The sequence below is a fragment of the Falco punctatus genome, assembly GCF_963210335.1.
Source record: "Falco punctatus genome assembly, chromosome: 17".
In the NCBI taxonomy this organism is placed as follows: domain Eukaryota; kingdom Metazoa; phylum Chordata; class Aves; order Falconiformes; family Falconidae; genus Falco; species Falco punctatus.
The window spans coordinates 2,477,472-2,495,414 of NC_137597.1; the positions used below are offsets into that span (position 1 = coordinate 2,477,472).

General features: G+C 60.2%; 2 protein-coding genes across 3 annotated transcripts in view; both read left to right on the forward strand.

Moving 5' to 3' along the window:
• Window positions 1–3,731: 3,731 nt before the first annotated feature.
• Window positions 3,732–6,924, forward strand: GPR61 (G protein-coupled receptor 61). Its single transcript, XM_080367491.1, has 2 exons — window positions 3,732–4,132; window positions 4,845–6,924. Exon 2 carries the CDS (start codon window positions 5,056–5,058, stop codon window positions 6,391–6,393), a length of 1,338 nt encoding a protein of 445 aa, XP_080223617.1. The 5' UTR covers window positions 3,732–4,132; window positions 4,845–5,055; the 3' UTR covers window positions 6,394–6,924.
• Window positions 6,925–7,873: 949 nt separating this feature from the next.
• Window positions 7,874–17,943, forward strand: part of GNAI3 (G protein subunit alpha i3) — a 32,875-nt gene continuing 22,805 nt past the window's right edge. Inside the window, exon 1 of one of the 2 annotated variants that reach the window (XM_080367354.1) lies at window positions 7,874–8,123. In XM_080367354.1, the coding sequence (XP_080223480.1) occupies window positions 8,006–8,123 (118 nt within the window). In that variant the 5' untranslated portion in view covers window positions 7,874–8,005. Of the gene's footprint in view, window positions 8,124–8,291; window positions 8,307–17,943 lie in introns of those variants that run through there. The other variant, XM_080367356.1, reaches the window with a different exon arrangement.

A 17,943-nucleotide genomic window follows, 5' to 3' on the forward strand; every position in this document is an offset into this window, starting at 1 on the left:
CGGCACCAACCTGCACCCCACAGTGCCAACCTGCACCCCACAGTGCCAACCCACACCCCACAGCACCAACCTGCACCCCACAGTGCCAACGCACACCCATGGCACCCACCCGCACTCATGGCACCAACACACACCCCACAGCACTCACCTGCACCCCATGGCACCAACTCTCACCCCACGGCACCAACTTGCACCCCACAGCACCCACCTGCACCCCATAGCACCCACGCGCACCCACAGCACCAACCCGCACCCACGGCACTGACCCAGACCCCCCATTCCAGGCCAAATCCCCCCATTCCGACCTCCCACCCAGCCCACCACCACCCCGGGATGGAGGGGACAGGTCCCTCCTGGGGTCCCTGTGGAGGGGCACCCCTGGGTGCCGCTGGCCCAGCCGGGGGGGGGTGCCCCCCGCCCCCCCGACGCGTGGCCGTGGCACTGCGCCCTGGGTGTATTTTTAGCCACGAACCATTTGTGCTGGGTTTTGGGTCTGGAATTAGAGGGAAAGGAGCTGGAACAAACCGCGCGGAGATGATGCAGCTTTTTATTGGGGGTGGGGGTGGGCAGTAATTAGAGGGGACCCCCTGCCAGATGGAGCGGGGTGTCCCCAGGGTGCTCCTAACCCTGCCCCCCCTCCACCCGCTGCTCCCTGCGCCCCAGCGTGCGCTCCCTCTCATTGGGGGCCACCCCATGCTGTCCCCCCAACCCCTGCCATCGTCACCCCCCTCCCCACTGCTGGCTGCCAGTGAATTTTGTCCTTTGATTGTCCTCAATTTCTCCGCTTTAATCCGGGTGCTAATCCCTGCCCAGCACCCGCTGCCAGCCCGGCCCCCCCCAGCACCCAGACCCCCCCGCAGCGAGGGTGCCCCGGCTGTGGCACCCACACGCTGACCTTGGCAGCCTGCTGGGGGAATCTGGGTGTCCTTGTCCTTGTGCCACCCTGGGGGGGACCTGCGGGGGGTCCCAGGCATCCTGGGGGGAGCTGGCACAGCACCATGCCCCCAGCAGCGTGCTGGGCAGGATTGGTGCCGGCTGCCCGGCTGCAGGCGTGTGGGCTGCATGGGAGCACACGCGTGTCAGTGTCCACACACAGACACACAGGCATGCACACGAGTGTGTGCACACACACGCTGGAGACACGCACACGTGTGTGCACCCCGGTCACCTGCATGTGAAACACGCCAGGTTCACACACGTGTGCATGCACACAGATGCACCCACCATACATGTGGGCACGCGTGTGTCCCCCAGCCAGCCACAGGCACACGAGACACGCGTGCAGACATGCTTACCCTGCGTGCAGGCCGGGGCTCTCCAGATGTGCTGGCACAGCTGGAGGAGCCAGTCAGCTGTGCCAGGGTGCTGGGGTGCTGGGGTACAGGTGTGCTAGGGTGCTGCTGGGGTGCCGGGGTGCCAGGGTACTGGGGTGCCAGGACACTGGGGTACTGGGATGCTCAGGTATGAGTATGCCAGGGTGCTGTTGGGGTGCTGGGGTGCCAGGGTGCTGGAGTGCCAGGGTATGAGTATGCAGGGTGCTGGGGTGCTAGGGTGCCAGGGTGCTGGGGTATGGATATGCCAGGGGGGTGCTGGGATGCCAGGGTGCTGGGGTGCCAGGGCACTGGGGTACTGGGGTGCCTGGGTATGGGTATGCCAGGGTGCTGGGGTGCTGGGGTGCCAGGGTACGGGTATGCCAGGGTGCTGCGGTGTTGAGGTATGGATATGCCAGGGGGGTGCTGGGGTGCCGGGGTGTTATAGAGCCTTGGTGCTGGGGTACCAAGTTAATAGGTACTGGGGTGCCAGGATGATGGGGTGCCAGCAGTCTCAGGGTGGTGGGGTGCTGAGGTACTGGGATGTTAGGTTGCTGTGGTGCCAGGGTGCTGGGATAGTGGGGTGCTTGGGCACCAGGGTGCTGGGGTGCTGACATACTGGGGTGCTAGGGCACCATAAGCCTCATAATGCCAAGGCAGCCCCCCACCCCCAGCACCCACCACACCGAGCCCCCCAGGGTCTGGCTGGGCTGTAGGGTGGGGGCCAGCAGCCAGCCCCTTTTGGGGGGACAGGACCACCCTGGGGGGAGCTGGGTGGGGGGTGTCAAGGTCTGGGGCCACACAAGGACCCCCTGGGCATGTGTTTTCGGGGGCCTGCATGGCACGGTGCCAGGGCAGTTGGGGAGCAGAGGAGCTGGGGGGGTCCCTGGGCTGGGGGGTGTCTGCCCCCCCGCTGCGGGAGGGCATGGCGGGGGGGGGGTAGGGGGAGCTGGTGGGTGTCTATGAGGCTGTGTCCTGTCCGGCTCGCCCCTCCCCCTCCCCCCCCCCCCCCAAAGGCTGAATTATTGATGCGCCGGTGGCAGGAAAGAGCAAAGCCATCGATCTGCTGTCACCGGCGCCGCGCGGGCCCTGCCTCAGTTTCCCCAGGGAGAAGAAACACCCCCAGGACCCCCCCATTCTCAAGATGCACCCTGTGTGCAGGGGCGAGGGGGTGTGGAGACCCCCTGCTACCATTGTGGACACCCGGGGGGGGGTGTGATGCTCCTCGAAGCCAGGTCCTTCCTGGCTTGTGGGGTCTGCGCCCCCCCACTGCGAGGGATCCCCGAAATGTCGGGGTGCTGGGGGGGGGGGTGTCAGCGCGGTTGAACGCTGGTGGGAGGGAGGGAAGAGGTGGGGGCAGGTGGGGTGTGAGCTTGGGTGGGTGGGCAGCTAAGGGGGGCACTCAGGGGGAGTGGGTGTCCAGGATGGGGAGGGGGGGGTGGGCACTCGGGGGGGGTGGGCATCCAGGCTGGCGTGGGGTGGGCACTAGGGGGGTTGGGAATCCAGCACCCGGGGGGGGGGTGGGTGGGCACTCATGGGGGGTGGGCATCCAGGATGTGGGGTGGGTGGGCACTCGGGGTGGGTGGGCATCCAGGCTGGGGTAGGGTGGGCACCCACGAGTGACCAGGACAAGGGGGTCCCAGGTGTTCCCCCCACCCCGGGCAGCGGGATCGATTCCCGTTCCCAGCTGCTGCACGTGGCCCGGGAAGCACGCAGGGGATGGAGGCGGGGGGGGGGGGGGGGGCACACACCGGACAGCGTGGGTGCGCCCACGGGGGTCCCTGGCGCGTGCGGGGCGGGGGGGCCCCGGCGCCGGTTCATCCCAGGTCCCGCGTTTCTAATCTGGTTTGGATGGGTTTATTTTTGGGTCCGTCGTAACCTAGCAATGGGCGCGTGACGCGGGGGGCCCTGCGGCACGGACACGCGTGGCCCGCCTGCCCCTGCCCCCCCCCGCACCGCGCCCCGGCGGAGGCTGCTCGACACCACCCCCGCCCCCCCCGCCCCCCCCCAGGCACGCGTGGACAGGGGTCCCGCCACTGCGGGGGGAAGTTCGCGGCTTGCGCAGGTTTTTGGGGTGATGCCGGCCCCGGGAGGAGGTGGGGAGCCCCCCGTATGCCCTGGGGAAACTGAGGCACTGGGCGGGGGGGGCGTTACCCCGATCCCAGTTGCTCCATTGCCGAACTGGTAGCAAGGGAAGGGGTACTGGGCTTGGGAGTGGGCAGAGCCGGGGGGCTCTGCGACCCCTCTGAGCGCCCCCCCCAGTCCTGTGCACTCCCCTGCACCCTTCCCTCTCCCCACCCTGTGCCCCCCCCGCGGATCTGACACCTGTCCCCTCCCTCCCGCTGCCCCCTCCCCCCCGGGTGCCTACCGGGCCGACCCCCCCCCCGCCCCCCGCCCCCCGCTTTGTCTCCCCACAAAAAGGCTGCTCCCTCCCAGCCTCCCCCTCCAGCGACCCCCCACCACCCCCTTTGCGGGGCGATTGGGGAAACTGAGGCCCGAAGCACCACGCGGGGCAGGCACCGGGGGGGGACACCCAGCCCCCCCCCTCCATCCCGCATCCCGGGGGGGCAGAGCCGGGCTTCAGCCGCCGCTCCCGCCGCCGGGTTGCCGCCGCTCCAGCGGGACCGGGGCGGCCGGGGCCGGGGTACCGGCGCGCTGGCGGGAGGCGCTTAGGACCCAGCAGCCGGGCGGGTGCGGAGCATCCCTCGCCGCAGCGCCCCGGCCCCCGCCCGGCCCCGAGCATCCCCGCCCGGCCCGGGGCCCCCCCCCGCCCCGGGGCGCCCCCCCGGTCCCCCGCCCTCGGCCCCATGCAGCCCCCCAGGGTAGGTGCCGCGGTCGAGCCGCCCCGCCGGGGCGATGCCCGGGGGGCGGGGGCGGGGATGAGGCCTGGGGGGAGCGGGGGACCCCCCCGGAGGTGGGAGGGGGGGTCTCAGCCGGCGGCATCACCCCTGGGCGCCGGGGAGGGGAGGGCGGCGGGGAGGGGAAGGGGGGACCCGCTGCCTGCATCCCCCTTCCATCAGTGCAGCCCCCCCAGGGCTCCCCGGGGTGCAGGGGATGGGGTCCCCCTCCCCACTGGGGAAGCACCCGTGGGGGAGGGGGGCTCCGCGGTGGCCCCCAGCCCCCCTACCGCACCATAGCCAGTGGTACCCCATTAGGGTGGTTTTGGGTGCAGCACCCATCCCAGGGCCCAGCTCGGGGTGGGGGGGTCTTGCACAGCCCCCAAAGCGCAAGGAGTGAACCCAGGGGTCCAGGGCACCGGTGACCCCCCCACCTGCGCCCCGCGACCCCTCGTGGCCCCGAGGCTCTGGGTGGAGGATCCCACTGGGGGGGGTTGGGTCGAAATGTTGGAATTTGGGGGGCTTAGCCCCAGAATTGCTCATTTTTGGGGGAAATCAGGCTTTTGGTTGAGAAGGGTCTGATGGGGGGTGGCATGGAGGGGTCCGGGGGGGTATGGGGGCTGCATCTGGGGGTCACAACTGAGCTCACGGGTCCCCCCAGGGTCATCCCCCTTTGACAGCTCTGCCTCCCCTGCAGGTGCCCAGTGCTGCCTGGCAGCGAGGAGCGGGGAGATGAGCGGGGCCGGGGGGCACCCTTGGGTGCTCTGAGTGCCACCGCCACACCACCTGGGGCCGGCAGCAGGCGTAGGGTGGGCGAGGATGTGAGCCCCTGGCGATGCCCGGCCGCCCCGCGCTGGCCGCCCCGAGGATGGGCGATGGGCCGGTGAACACCAGCGTGGTGGCACAGGATGGAGCCCTCCCTGCCCGTCCCGTGGGGCTGGAACGGCTCTAGGGGGGCACGGGTGCTCCAGCCCTCCCCGGGCCCCATGCCCCCCAACGGCACAGCTGACGGCAAACCCAAAGATGTGGCCTCTAAATCGGTGGGGCTCTTCTTCATGCTGCTCATCGACCTGACAGCCATCGTGGGCAACGCCGCCGTCATGACCGTCATCGTGAAGACGCCGGCATTGCGCAAATTTGTCTTCGTCTTCCACCTCTGCCTGGTGGACTTCTTGGCCGCCCTCACGCTGATGCCGCTGGAGATGCTCTCTGGCTCGGCCGTCTTCGACAGCCCGGTTTTCGGCGAGGCCATGTGCCGTGTTTACCTGTTCCTCAGCGTCTGCTTCATCAGCATGTGCATCCTCTCCATCTCCACCATCAATGTGGAGCGTTACTACTACGTGGTGCACCCCATGCGCTACGAGGTGAGGATGACGGTGGGGCTGGTGGCCTGTGTCCTCGTCGGCGTCTGGCTCAAAGCCGTGGCCACTTCCCTCGTCCCCGTGCTGGGCTGGTTGTCCCCTGACCGCCCGCCAGTGCCCGCTGGCCGTGGCTGCTCCTTGCAATGGAGCCGCGGTCCCTACTGCAAGTTCTTTGTGGTCTTCTTTGCCGCCTTCTACTTCCTCCTGCCCCTCATCATCATCGTGGTGGTCTACTGCAGCATGTTCAAGGTGGCGCGGGTGGCCGCCATGCACCACGGCCCCCTCCCCACCTGGATGGAGACGCCGCGACGCCGCTCCGAGTCACTCAGCAGCCGCTCCACCATGGTCACCACCTCGGGAGCCCCTCGTACCACCCCACAGAGGACGTTCGGGGGGGGCAAGGCAGCTGCCATCCTGCTTGCCGTGGGGGGGCAGTTCCTCTTCTGCTGGTTGCCCTACTTTTCCTTCCACCTCTACACCGCCCTGAGCACCCAGCCCTTGGTGGGGCCGGCGGCCGAGACCGTGGTCACTTGGCTGGGCTACTTCTGCTTTACCTCCAACCCTTTCTTCTATGGGTGCCTCAACCGGCAGATCCGGGGCGAGCTGGGCCGGCTTCTCACGTGTTTCTTCAAGCAGCCGCCTGAGGAGGACCTGCGGCTGCCCAGCCGGGAAGGCTCCATCGAGGAGAACTTCCTCCAGTTCCTCCAGGGCACCGGTTGTCCTGCCGAGCCCCGGCCTCGCACCCCCAGCCCCAAGCGGGACCAGGCCCCTGTGGATTTCCGCATCCCAGGGCAGATCGATGAGGACGCAATGGAGGGGACGGAGCGGCGTGGTGGCGACGGGCTCTTCGTGCCAGTGGTCGCCTCTCCCAAGCTGGAGCTGTAGCACTGGGGAGGGTCTGGGGGCAAACATGGCTGCAAGGGGACAGCTGGTCTGAGTGCCTCGCTGGGGGTCTGCGCCGCCGTGGGGGAGCGGGGGGCCCGTGGCACTTGCTGGGAAGGGCCACCGGGTTTGGAGGGAGGCAGGTTGGTGGGCACGATCCCAGCAAAGTGTGGGAGCCGGGGGGCTCTGGGTTTGGGGTCACTGCTGTCCTGATGTGGTGGGTCTCTGCAGGAGGGGGTCCTCAGGCCCTGTATAGCCAGCAGTGGGGCTGGGAGTGGGGCAGCCCCACTCCTCTGGGTCCCCTGCAATGGGTTGTCCCCTCTGTCATTGTCCCTGAGACCCCTCCCCAGCCCAGAAACCTGGCCCCCTGCCTGGCCCCTCACTTCCCTGGCGCCCCAGGCCCAGACCCCTGGGGCAGCGGAGGGCCAGTGGGCGTGGGGCTGGAAACACAATGTGGGGCTGCTGGGGGGGCCACTGTAGGGCTGCTGGGAGGCTGGGGTCGCTGTGGGGCTGCTGGGGAGGTGCTGGGGGTCCAGGGCCACTGTAGAGCTGCTGTGGGGCTGGGGCTGCTGGGAGGCTGCTGTGGGGCTGCTGCTGGGGGGCTGGGGTTGCTGGGGGGCTGCTGGGGGGCTGCTGGGGGGTTGCTGGGGGGTGAGGGCCACTGTGGGGCTGCTGTGGGACTGGGGCTGCTGAGAGGCTGCTGGGGTGCTGCTGGGGGGGCTGGGGCTGCTGGGGAGGTGCTGGGGGTCCAGGGCCACTGTAGAGCTGCTGTGGGGCTGGGGCTGCTGGGAGGCTGCTGTGGGGCTGCTGCTGGGGGGCTGGGGTTGCTGGGGGGCTGCTGGGGGGCTGCTGGGGGGTTGCTGGGGGGTGAGGGCCACTGTGGGGCTGCTGTGGGACTGGGGCTGCTGGGAGGCTGCTGGGGTGCTGCTGGGGGGGCTGAGGCTGCTGGGGAGGCACTGTAGGGCTGCCTGGGGGCCGGGGACACTGTGGGGTTGCTGGGGGGCCAGGGCCGCTGGGGGACCAGGGCCAGTGCGGGGCTGCTCAGGGCGCTGCGGCTGCTGGGGGTCCTCTGAGGGGCTGCTGGAGGGGCCGAGGCCACTGTGGGGCCCCTATGAGGCTGCTGCAGGGCTGTTGTGGGGCTGCTGTGGGGCCAAGGCAGCCGTGTGGTGCTGGGGGGGCCGAGGCCGCTGTGGGGCCAAGGCAGCCGCAGGCCCCAGCGACCCCCGGAGGACTACAGTTCCCATCATGCCCCGCTCCACCGAGGCGGAAGAAGGGCGCACCTCCCGTCTCCCATCATGCCCCGCTCCACCGAGGCGGAAGAAGGGCGCACCTCCCGTCTCCCATCATGCCCCACTCCACCGAGGCGGAAGTAAGGCGCTACTCTCTGCTCCCGCCATGCCCCGCTGCGCCGGGGCGGAACCCCCGCCCTCAGCTCCCAGCATGCCGCGCGGGGACTGCACTTCCCGTCGTGCCCCGCGGGCGGGTGACCGGATATCCGGCGCCGCCTCAGGGAGCCGCCCGGGCCGAGGCAGGCGAGAGGCGCAATCCCGCACCGGCCCCGCTCCCATCGCGCTGCCGGCGGCCGGGCCGCCTGCCGGCCTTCCCCGCCGCCGCCATGGGCTGTACGCTGAGCGCCGAGGACAAGGCGGCGGTGGAGCGGAGCAAGATGATCGACCGCAACCTGCGGGAGGACGGCGAGAAGGCGGCCAAGGAAGTGAAGCTGCTGCTGCTCGGTGAGGAGGAGCCAGGGGCGGCTGCGGAGGGGGTCTGGGGGGGATCCCCGGGGGGGATGAGGTGAAGCTGCTACTGCTCGGTGAGGAGGAGCCGGGGTCTACAGCATGAGGGTTTCAGCGGTGAGGGGCCTCGGGGGATGGGAGGGTCCCGGGAGGAAGATGAGGTGAAGCTGCTGCTGCTCGGTGAGGAGGGGCCGGGGGTGGCCACGACGACTCTGGGCGGTGAGGGGCTTCGGGGGTGGGTGGGGGGCAGGGCTCTGGGCGGTGAGGGGCTTCGGGGGTGGGTGGGGGGCAGGGCTCTGGGCGGTGAGGGGCTTCGGGGGTGGGTGGGGGGCAGGGCTCTGGGCGGTGAGGGGCTTCGGGGGTGGGTGGGGGGCAGGGCTCTGGGCGGTGAGGGGCTTCGGGGGTGGGGGTGGGGGGCAGGGCTCTGGGCGGTGAGGGGCTTCGGGGGGTGGGGGTGGGGGGGAGGGCTCTGGGCCGTGAGGGGCTTCGGGGGGTGGGGGTGGGGGGGAGGGCTCTGGGCCGTGAGGGGCTTCGGGGGGTGGGGGTGGGGGGGAGGGCTCTGGGCCGTGAGGGGCTTCGGGGGGTGGGGGTGGGGGGGAGGGCTCTGGGCCGTGAGGGGCTTCGGGGGGTGGGGGTGGGGGGGAGGGCTCTGGGCCGTGAGGGGCTTCGGGGGGTGGGGGTGGGGGGGAGGGCTCTGGGCCGTGAGGGGCTTCGGGGGGTGGGGGTGGGGGGGAGGGCTCTGGGCCGTGAGGGGCTTCGGGGGTGGGGTGTGGGGGAGGGCTCTGGGCGGTGAGGGGCTTCGGGGGTGGGGTGTGGGGGAGGGCTCTGGGCCGTGAGGGGCTTCGGGGGGGGTGGGGGGAGGGCTCTGGGGAGGGTCCCGGGGGGGGGGGAATGAGGGTCTCCCGGCCTCAGGAGTGGGCTTGTGTGGGGGGGGTGAGCCCGGTGGAGGCTGGTGTCTAGTGCCGCAGGGTGCATGCGGTTTCAGTGAGGTGGGGGGGTGTCTGCGGGATGCAGGGGAGGGGGGGAGTGGACGGGGGTGTTGGGAAAGCAGAGGGAGCTCTGCAGAGAGGGGAGGGCTGAGACCTTTGGGGGTCTTTGGGGCTTGGAGAGGGTGAAGGAGCCCCTGGGCAGGGGATTGGGCCTTGCCAGGGCTCAGAATGGCTTTAGGGGCCTCCGAGGGTGACTTTGGGGAGAGGAGGGGAGTGAGGAGGGGGTCCACAAGGTTAAAAGATCTTTAGATGGCAAGGGGTGGTGAAGGGTGCTGGGGAGGGTCCTGAGAGGCCTGAGGGATCCCTGGGGAGGCGTGAAGAGGACTCAGTGCTCTGGAGGTCTCCCTGGGTCATCTTGGGGGGGCCTGTGGACAAGGCCACTCTGAGAGGCAGCTTTGCCTTTGTGTTGCTGGCGAAGGCTCAGCTCCATGTGAAGTCCCCAGGTCTGGTCCTGTCACTTCACCCGGCGTTGGGTCCCCCATCCCTCTTTGGGTGAGAGGGGAGGTGGCTGCCTGCCCTGCTCCCGTGGGGGGGTGAGGGGAGTGTGCTGCTTTCTTGAGGGGGGGCTTTTCTGAGCCAGCTGCCTGCTGAAATAACCCTTCTGAGCCTGGATGTTACCGGTGCTCCCCCCGGGCTGCTGCATGGGGACGGCCCCTCCCCGGTGGTTTTGGGCTGGGGCTCTGAGAGCAGAAGGTGCTCCTTGGGCTGGTGTAGGTGTCCTTTCATCTTCTCCTTCATGGGACAGAGAAGGAAGGGAGCACTTGTGTTCTTAGTTGAATAGAGAGATTGTATCATTGGGGCTTGGCTGTTAAGGTTTTTGCTTATTATGGGGTACTGGAGTTAAGTCCTTTTATCAGGTAGTTGGGTGAAAGCAGCCCCTGGGTGCCCGTGTTTCTCGAACCAGAAGTGCCCACGCTGGTGTGCGAGCTGCCTGGGCAGGGGTATGCTAATTACGCTGCGTGCTCTGTGCCTGGCGCTGCCACAGATCCTCTGATAGGATCTGACTTTGCATGGAAGATGATTTCAGTTTGGCATGCTCTGCCGTAGCTGAGCTGGTTTTGCAGAGCTTGCAGGAGTACGAAACCGGCGGTGGTGGTGTTGCCCCGCTGCAGTCGCTGTGTGTGCAGGCTTCCTGAGAAAGCAAGCGTCACTTCTCTTGTATTTTGACTTTTTCCAGCTAAAATGCATTCGTGGATTTTGAGAAGAGCTGAATGGAATATTTCTCTTCAGAAGAACTACAGATTCTCTTTAGCAGAGAACTTATGCTGTGTTTGGTCCACATTTTGGTCTTTAGAAGTTCTTGTGGGTGATAATGAGAGCGCAGAGGAGGCAAAAGCTGCCTGTCTCTAAAGTCTGCCGGGTACAGGATGACTTCTGTGCCCTTTCTTTGCAGCTTTCTGTGAGCTCAGGACCAGGCAGCACATTGTGGGCTGGTAGGTGGACCATCTGGCCATGTAGGTTTGCCTTTTCCAATGTCTGGGTTGTGGGCTGTTTTTGTTACACCGATGATTTCCACCTTGGGGAAGACGGATTGAGTTCGTGAGGACCAGAACAACTGTGTTGAGTGTCTCCTGTAGAACAGGGTGTATTAACAAACAATTCTGCTTCCCAAGTGGTCCTTGTCCTAAGAATAGTTTTTCTTTTCCATTTAACCTGGTTTCGCTTGTACCCTTGCAAGAGGTGCTCTGAGGTTGGCGATCATGTGTGTATGTAGAAAACTTCTTGGCTGCGTGTCAAGATGCTACTTTATTCTCCAGGTGTTTGTTTTGGTGTTAGTAAGCAATCCTTGCAAATCCTCTGGGTGGAATATTTCTTCATATTTTTTTATGTCAGGGTTTTGGGTTGGTTTTTTTTTTCAGTGTTGAGTTCTTTGTGGTGATACTGAGAAGGCACTAAGGGCTTTGGGTCTGAGGCTGCCTGTCCTTGTCAGCAAATGACAGAATGGAGGGAGTATCCCAAAGGCTGGACAGTAATTGGATTCAATGCATTAGAGACCAGGTGAAGCTTTTAAAAGTACAAGCAGCAGCTGCCTTTTGGTCTGCTGTTGACTTTGGATGGCAGCAAAATACCTGATTGCTGTGCTTCTCAGCATGTCCTCAGGTAAGGGCTTGCGCACGTTGTTACTCTGGAGAAGCTCGTCTGGAATAATTGGACTTGCACACAGAGTGACACTGGAATAGTGATCTGTATCTACTCTTGTTTGGGGAAAAAAAACCCACCAACTTATCTCAGATCAGGTTTGCACCTGGCCTTGACCGGCAGGTGCTTAACTGCAATCTCTCCCAAATGTCATGGTCTTCTAGTTTTAAGAATTAGTGTAATGATTCCTGGTGATCAAAGGGAAGGCTGAAATGTGCTCTCCCTACATGCAGCCCTGTTAATGTGCGGGTAGAGCAGAACAGTTAGTTGCCAGAAGAAAAATACCTGCAGTGGGAACAAATGTCCTTTCAGTAATACATCCAGAGCCTGGTGGCGAAATTCATGAGGTTTGTTCCATTGTTTGAGCAAGCACTTGGGTTTTTTTTTCATAACATGGTATTAAAAGGTCTGGGATATGTAGTGTCTGGTATTGTTAACTGGTTGTAAGAGATCATGCGGTGGTTTATGTAACTGGAGTGAGCCTCTTGCGGTACTGCTGATGCGGTGAAGTTTAGAGGAAATTTATTTCTTTATAGATGAGGTTTGGAGTCCATACGTTCTTCCCCAGCTCTGTTAAAATAACTGCCCTAGTTTGGGCTTTGCAGAATTATGTAGGCTAAGAAAAGGGTCGTGCTTGTACCCACGGTGGCTGTTCTTTCCCAGCTCTGCTGTTAACCCAGCCTGGGTGTTAGGAGAGCTTGGTGAATTAGTGACAGACCCAAAATCGGGAGTTTTTTGGTGCATTTGACTTCCCCTCCTCTTCTATAAGCATCATCTTTTTTTGGACAGAGGAGGAAGGAGAGGAGACTTCAGCTGCACACTCCGTTCTTCCCGGAGGTGCTCTGACTCCATTGTCACAGCATCTTGTGTCGCAGAGGTGTTTTGGCTGCTGGCGGAGGCGATCTCAGTAGTCTGATAGCTCTTGGGGTCGTTGGGGTAAGGGTAATCCTGGAGCTGTTTGTGTGGTTGCTTCTCCTTGGGGACTTCAAGTCACTTCACAATGTTTCCCTTTCACAATTCTGCGTGTTGAGCAACTCCTCAGCTTTGGGGTTTTTTATGAAAGTAAACCTGAGCGCTGAATAGCGACTGACCAAGGTCGTGCCAACCCCTACCCGTGTGATGGAATTGTTTTTGTGTGCGAGTGCCAGCAGTGGCTCGTCTTGAACTGGGTATGGTTTGAATGACTGCACGCCCCAGTTCGCACTGGCAGGTAAACACTTTTCTCCAACAAAAGCCAGTGCTCCTGGGAGGTTGGGAACAGCCTGGGAGTCCTCGCACAAATCCCCATCCTAAACACTGCCTCTCCTAATTTGCCTCCAGGAAAACGCAGCTCTGCAGGCACAGGCATGTGATTCTGCTGATGTGGAGACCTGTGGGATTTTTCCAGTTGGGATGAGCAGCCAAAATGGAGGAGGGCACAGGAACTCTTCCTGGTTAGTTTAGGTGCTAGCCTGTACCCTGAGCTCCGCTCTCCAGTGCCTTTCAGAAGGCCTGGTGTGTCATGCTGGGCTGCGTCTCAGACGGGTTCTGTGTGGTACTGAGTGACAAAGCTCGTTGCAGGATGCGCAAAGTTGTCCTGTTGCCAAATCCAGCCAGTTTCGCTTCCCTGCTGGGACTGGCCTGTGCAAACGGCGTTTCTGTGGCTCCGGCTGTGCCAGTGCAGGCAGCGTTGAGCCCTTCATGCCTAAAACACACCGTTATTCAGCCTGTTACAATTTTACTGGGTTTAGATGCTCTGTGTAATTACGTTGAAGCAGTCCTGCCAATTCATGCAGAAATAATTAAAAGCATAAGTTTGTTCTAAAATAGCCTTCATCTACATAACTAACCAAGCAAGCTGCAAGCTTTGCTGCTCCTGGAGGCCTCAACTTTTTTCTGAGACTGATTTTTTTTTTTTCCAACCTTTTTCCCCCCCCTCAAATTCACCAAAGCTTTGGCAGCGCTGGTACTTGGCGAGGTTGTGTTTTGCTAACAGCTGGAGCTGACGTCGGGACCCTGCCTGGGGGACCTGCAGGGAGCTGTTGTCCTCTCTGATCCCTGAGCGATCTGGAGCATTTCCCCCGCCAGCTCTCCGAGGTACACGGTGTCGGTATTGTGACTCATGGCCACGTGATGACTTTTTTCCTCACGCATGCAGCAGTTGGGCTCAGCCCCGTGTTGCGTTTTCGTAAGACAAAAATTAAATACCTTGAGCCAATTAGCTTGCAGGGGCAACCTGTGGGAGCTGTGAGGAGATCAGTTGGGTGCCTGACTCCCAGCTCGGGTTGTGAAAGGTGCTCTTGGTATCAGAGACATCGTGATCTTCACGCAGAAGCATCGCAGCCATCTGGTGACCGCTTCCCTGCAGAGAACGCCTGAAACTATTTGATAACGGGTCAGATCTTCTCTCTGAAGACGTGGCACTTCTTGGCTGTGCTTTGGACTTCTTAGAGATCCCAATGCACTTGTCCTCTGCTGAGGTGGAGGTGGTATCTGGCTTGGTGCTGGTATTTCCCTGTCTTCAGGTGTCAGAGCTGCAGCTCACAGGCACGTTTTCCCACCTGAGCATCTGATGCAGGATCTGTGTGCCTTCTGCTTGAATTTCAGTTCTGCCCTTCATCCACCGAAAACAAATGCGGGGCAGGCAAAGTGTTTCTTATCTAAGAAACAATCATTCTTCAGGGTGACTTAACCTTCGGTTGTTTTTTGAGGTGTCAGCTGTGATTTAATCAGGGCAACTGCAGCTTGGAAAAAGAGACCGTCACGCCACCACGCTGGGTGCTGCGTAGGTGCAAAGTTCTGTTTTCTGCCCGATGTCACATCCCATGCCATTAGCCAGCTGTGGGATGGGACTTCTCTGCCTGGTGTCACCTGGGTGGCGTGCACATCGTGTGCTTGTGTAAAGACAGACAGTGTGTTTGGGCCCGGCGCTGGGAGCTGAGGACAGATAATTTATAACACACAGCTCAGCTGCAGATGGAGCGACTGGCTGGGGAATTGGGATTTCATCTTATCCTCCAAGAGCCCTCTGGACATGGTTCAAGTTTCATTAAATTGAGGCAGAGCACTGAAATAACTTTTCTTGGAAGAGGAGGGTGTGCTGTGAAGAAGAATTTTTTAATTAGACCATGGCTTTTTTTTTTTTTAAGTTTTGAGTAACTATAGGTGTAAAGACACAATGCTCCCCACTTCAGATGCATGAGATGCTCGCTCCTCACACCGGCAGGGTTGAAGAGTGGTCTTTTAGTGACTTACACAGGGTTTGCATCTGAAATGACTGACAGATGCTGATTATTTTTCTAGTATGCTCTTTGCAGACTGGGTGGTGAGGCTGGGGTAATACCACGCCTCCGTGCCGTCACCTTTTGTTCCCCCGCAGTACCAGCCATGGCGGCGATCCGATGCCTGTCTCTTATTTCATGTTTTCTCAGTTGGTGTTTGGTAACTTCTCTGCCTCGTTTAACCTTCTCTCGTTACCAGGGTGGCACTGGCTGGGTTATCTTTAAAAACAAACACCGAGCAGGATCTGAATTCTGGGGCAAGCCGAGGCGCCGGTGGAGCTCAGCCTCCTGTAGTTTTGTGTTTTGGGGTCTCCGTCCACCACGAGCTCCCTCGTGTTTGAGGAATGAGCTTTTCCCTCAGCGGGGGAACTAACAGTCTGTTCCCTACCCAGCTGCTTATTTTGATAAGTGTTTTTAACAACTCTGGACTGTTGTCCCTGCATGAAATTCAGGGGATGTTTGACTTTTTTTTAAAAACAGTCACATCACAAGAAGAAACTTGATACTTGAGAGACTAGGCTAATGAAAATCTTTTCCAAACCCCTCTCTTCCCACTGTTCCCACCCCTTCCAAGTCATCTGTTGCTTTCAGATAGAACTCCCATTTTATAGGCCTTGCTTGGCTGTTTCTCTGTTGCCTTCCACGCATGCCAGTAACCGAGCAGACCAGATGGTGCCTTTTTTAACCCATATCCCAGAGAGCATCAGCTTGTGTGAACCCTGCCCGAGAAGGATTGGTACTGCTGTGTTACTCCATGGTATTTGGAGGATGAAAAAGCCGTGGATGCACCTTCAGGATGACTCTCACAACAGGTTAGGGAAGGTGTTTGCCACGTTTGTGATGCGCTGCAGTGCTTTGCTGGAAGCTGCTCCTCATGATTAAACTTCCGTCTGAATGTAAAGAACATAAAAACATAGGTCTGAACATAAGGAGCTGTTGGTGAGAAAGAGGTGCCCAGGAGACCCAGCCAGGAGAGACGTTCATTTGATCTTCAGCCAAAAGACACACTGCGGCAACGTGTTGCTTATCAGTGGGTGTCTTGAGTCCACGCTGCTCAACAGCAGGCGCAATTAGTTTAAAACACTCCCAGGAGTGTTGTTCAAAGAGCTGCAAAAACAACTGCAAACCTGAAGTCCCAGGCTGGCTCTTCGCTGTGTAGCTCAAACTGCAGCGGAGGGGCTTTTTCCTGAAGAGGGATAAGGTGTTTGCAGCCGATTTTGGAAAGAATTGGAACAGTTTGGTTGGGGAGGAGGGAGTTTGGGTCTCCCTTGCTGAGCATTGAGGACACGGGTTGCCAGCATTGGTGCTGTTGTTACGGTGTCCTACCATGAGTGTAGCTGGTGCTGGCTTCATGGAGGAGAAGGGCATGGCTGGTATTTACAGTTAGCACCCCTGGACCAGTTGGCCACTTTGTGGTGGGAATGGAAAGCTGCGTTTCCATCAGGGAAGTGTTTTCTCGTGTGTTTGGGTTTGTGGCTCTCAGCACTTTCAGTCCTGACAGCGCTGCTTCTTCCCTGTGCCAGTGGTGGCTGTGCTGCAGAGTTGGGATTAGGCAGCGCTGCTGTTAGTAGCCCTCTCCTAAATTCGGTCTGACCTTTTATTTGAACCTGGCTGTGGATGAAAATAGGGTGGTTTTGTTTGGTTTTTTTTTTTTTTTTTTTTGCACAAGAAATTATTTTTCATCAAAGGTAAAAAGGGGACGTTGTCAAAGTTGAGGATGTTTGTGCTGTCTCCCACATCCTGTTGCAGCCTTTGGGGTGCAGAAGCCTACTCCCTGTAGGACCAGTGTCCTGCATTCCCCAGGAGACTTGCTCCTGGAGTCGTTGCTTTGACGTTTATGGTCTTGTAGATTTAGAACAAGGTGAGGTGCTTGAGGAGTGAACATCAACAGCTGCTGTTTGTCTGCTTCACAGTTACAAGTGGTTGTAAACCAGTTGTCCTCTCACTTAGCTGTGCTTCTGCAGACTTACATGGTGGTTAAGACTTAATGCAACAGCCCTGCAAGAAGGGGGGGGAAAACCCAATCTGCCTGCCTTCCAAGACCAGCCTTTTTTCCCTTTTCCCAGTTTCCATCATTCATCCTATCAAGAAAAAACTTCCTTAAAATCTTTAATTCTGTAATTGCCTGATTTTGTGCATGTTACTGTAACTCCTTAAGCAATTTCTCGGTGATGTCCATGGTCACTCAGATCTGTGTGTAGGTGGCAGCGCTTTGGCAGGTGGCCAGCTGCTGGCCCGGTGGTCGGCAGGACTGGTGTGGAATTCCTTGGGAATATCTCGGTCTTCTGAATGGTCACGGGGTGTTTTTAACCACGTTGCAGCATGAAGTGGAGCTGGCGCTTTGAACCCAGCGTTTCCCAGTCTCTCGCTGCTGTTAGGCTGCGATGTGGTACGATGTCTGCGTTAAATGCTGGGAATTAAGTCGGTTGGTAGTCTCTCCCCGTGCTGGCACCGGCGCCTTGGCGTGCTCTCCTGGATTGATAGCTGCACGGTGGCCTCGGCACTGCCCTGCGTGGAGGTGGTCGCTGTGCCAAGTGCTTGAAGGCTTTCTCTTGTAAGGCACCTGGTAAAAATCTCTGCAGAAGCTTTAAAGGCAATCCTTATGTGTTCAAAGGCTTTGAAGTGAAACAAGGTTAATGCCTTAATGGTTTCAGGACAAAAAGAAAAAAAGCTTATAAAACGTAATGCTTGGGTGCTCAGGGGTTAACTTTCATCACTGAGGCATTTACAGTTTTATGGTTTCAAGTCTTAATTTCTCTGGCTTATGCAACAATGCTTTAAGGCCTATTGAATGGCTGAATGATATATGTAAGACTAATTATTTCCCTGATTTTTTCATATGAGGATGTTATTAGTTTCATATGGAAAGTAAACGCAATGGCGTGCGGCACAAAGAGCCTGTGACCTGTTGTGAGCACGTGAAAGCAGAGTGGCAGCATGCAGCTCCGTGGTGGGTACCACGGGGCGGTTTGTGGGCTGGACTGGCCAGAGCCACCCAGCTGTGGCTCTTGCATCGCTCATCTCCACGTTGGGTGTTGGGAAACCCTCCTCCGGGGCTGTGGCTGTGCCTGAGCATCTTCCAGGTACCTTCTAGGGGGTGGAACCTGTGTGAGTGGCAGCCCAGGTAAGCCAGCAGGCAGAGCAGGATGCTGTGTTCTGTTCAAAAAGTGGTTGAATTGATCCTAGAGCTCGTGTTATGTTTTCAAAATGGCATTCCTTTAACAGCCCTCCGTTCTTATTTCATCCAGAGGCGGTGACAACTTCGGGTGACTTGTCCTATAACACTGGCTCTTGTTACCTCCAAGGTTAAGCTTTACTCAGCCCACATGCCCTATTTTGTTCGTATATTTTTTCCAGTGTGTGGTTATTCTTGTAAAAGTGTTGACCTAAGCTGTCCAGGTTCCTGTTGCTTTTTCTAGTTGTATTTTT

Bases quoted from the DNA above. Each gene is read 5' to 3' on its own strand.
- GPR61 (XM_080367491.1), top strand. From the start codon at position 5,056: ATGGAGCCCTCCCTGCCCGTCCCGTGGGGCTGGAACGGCTCTAGGGGG.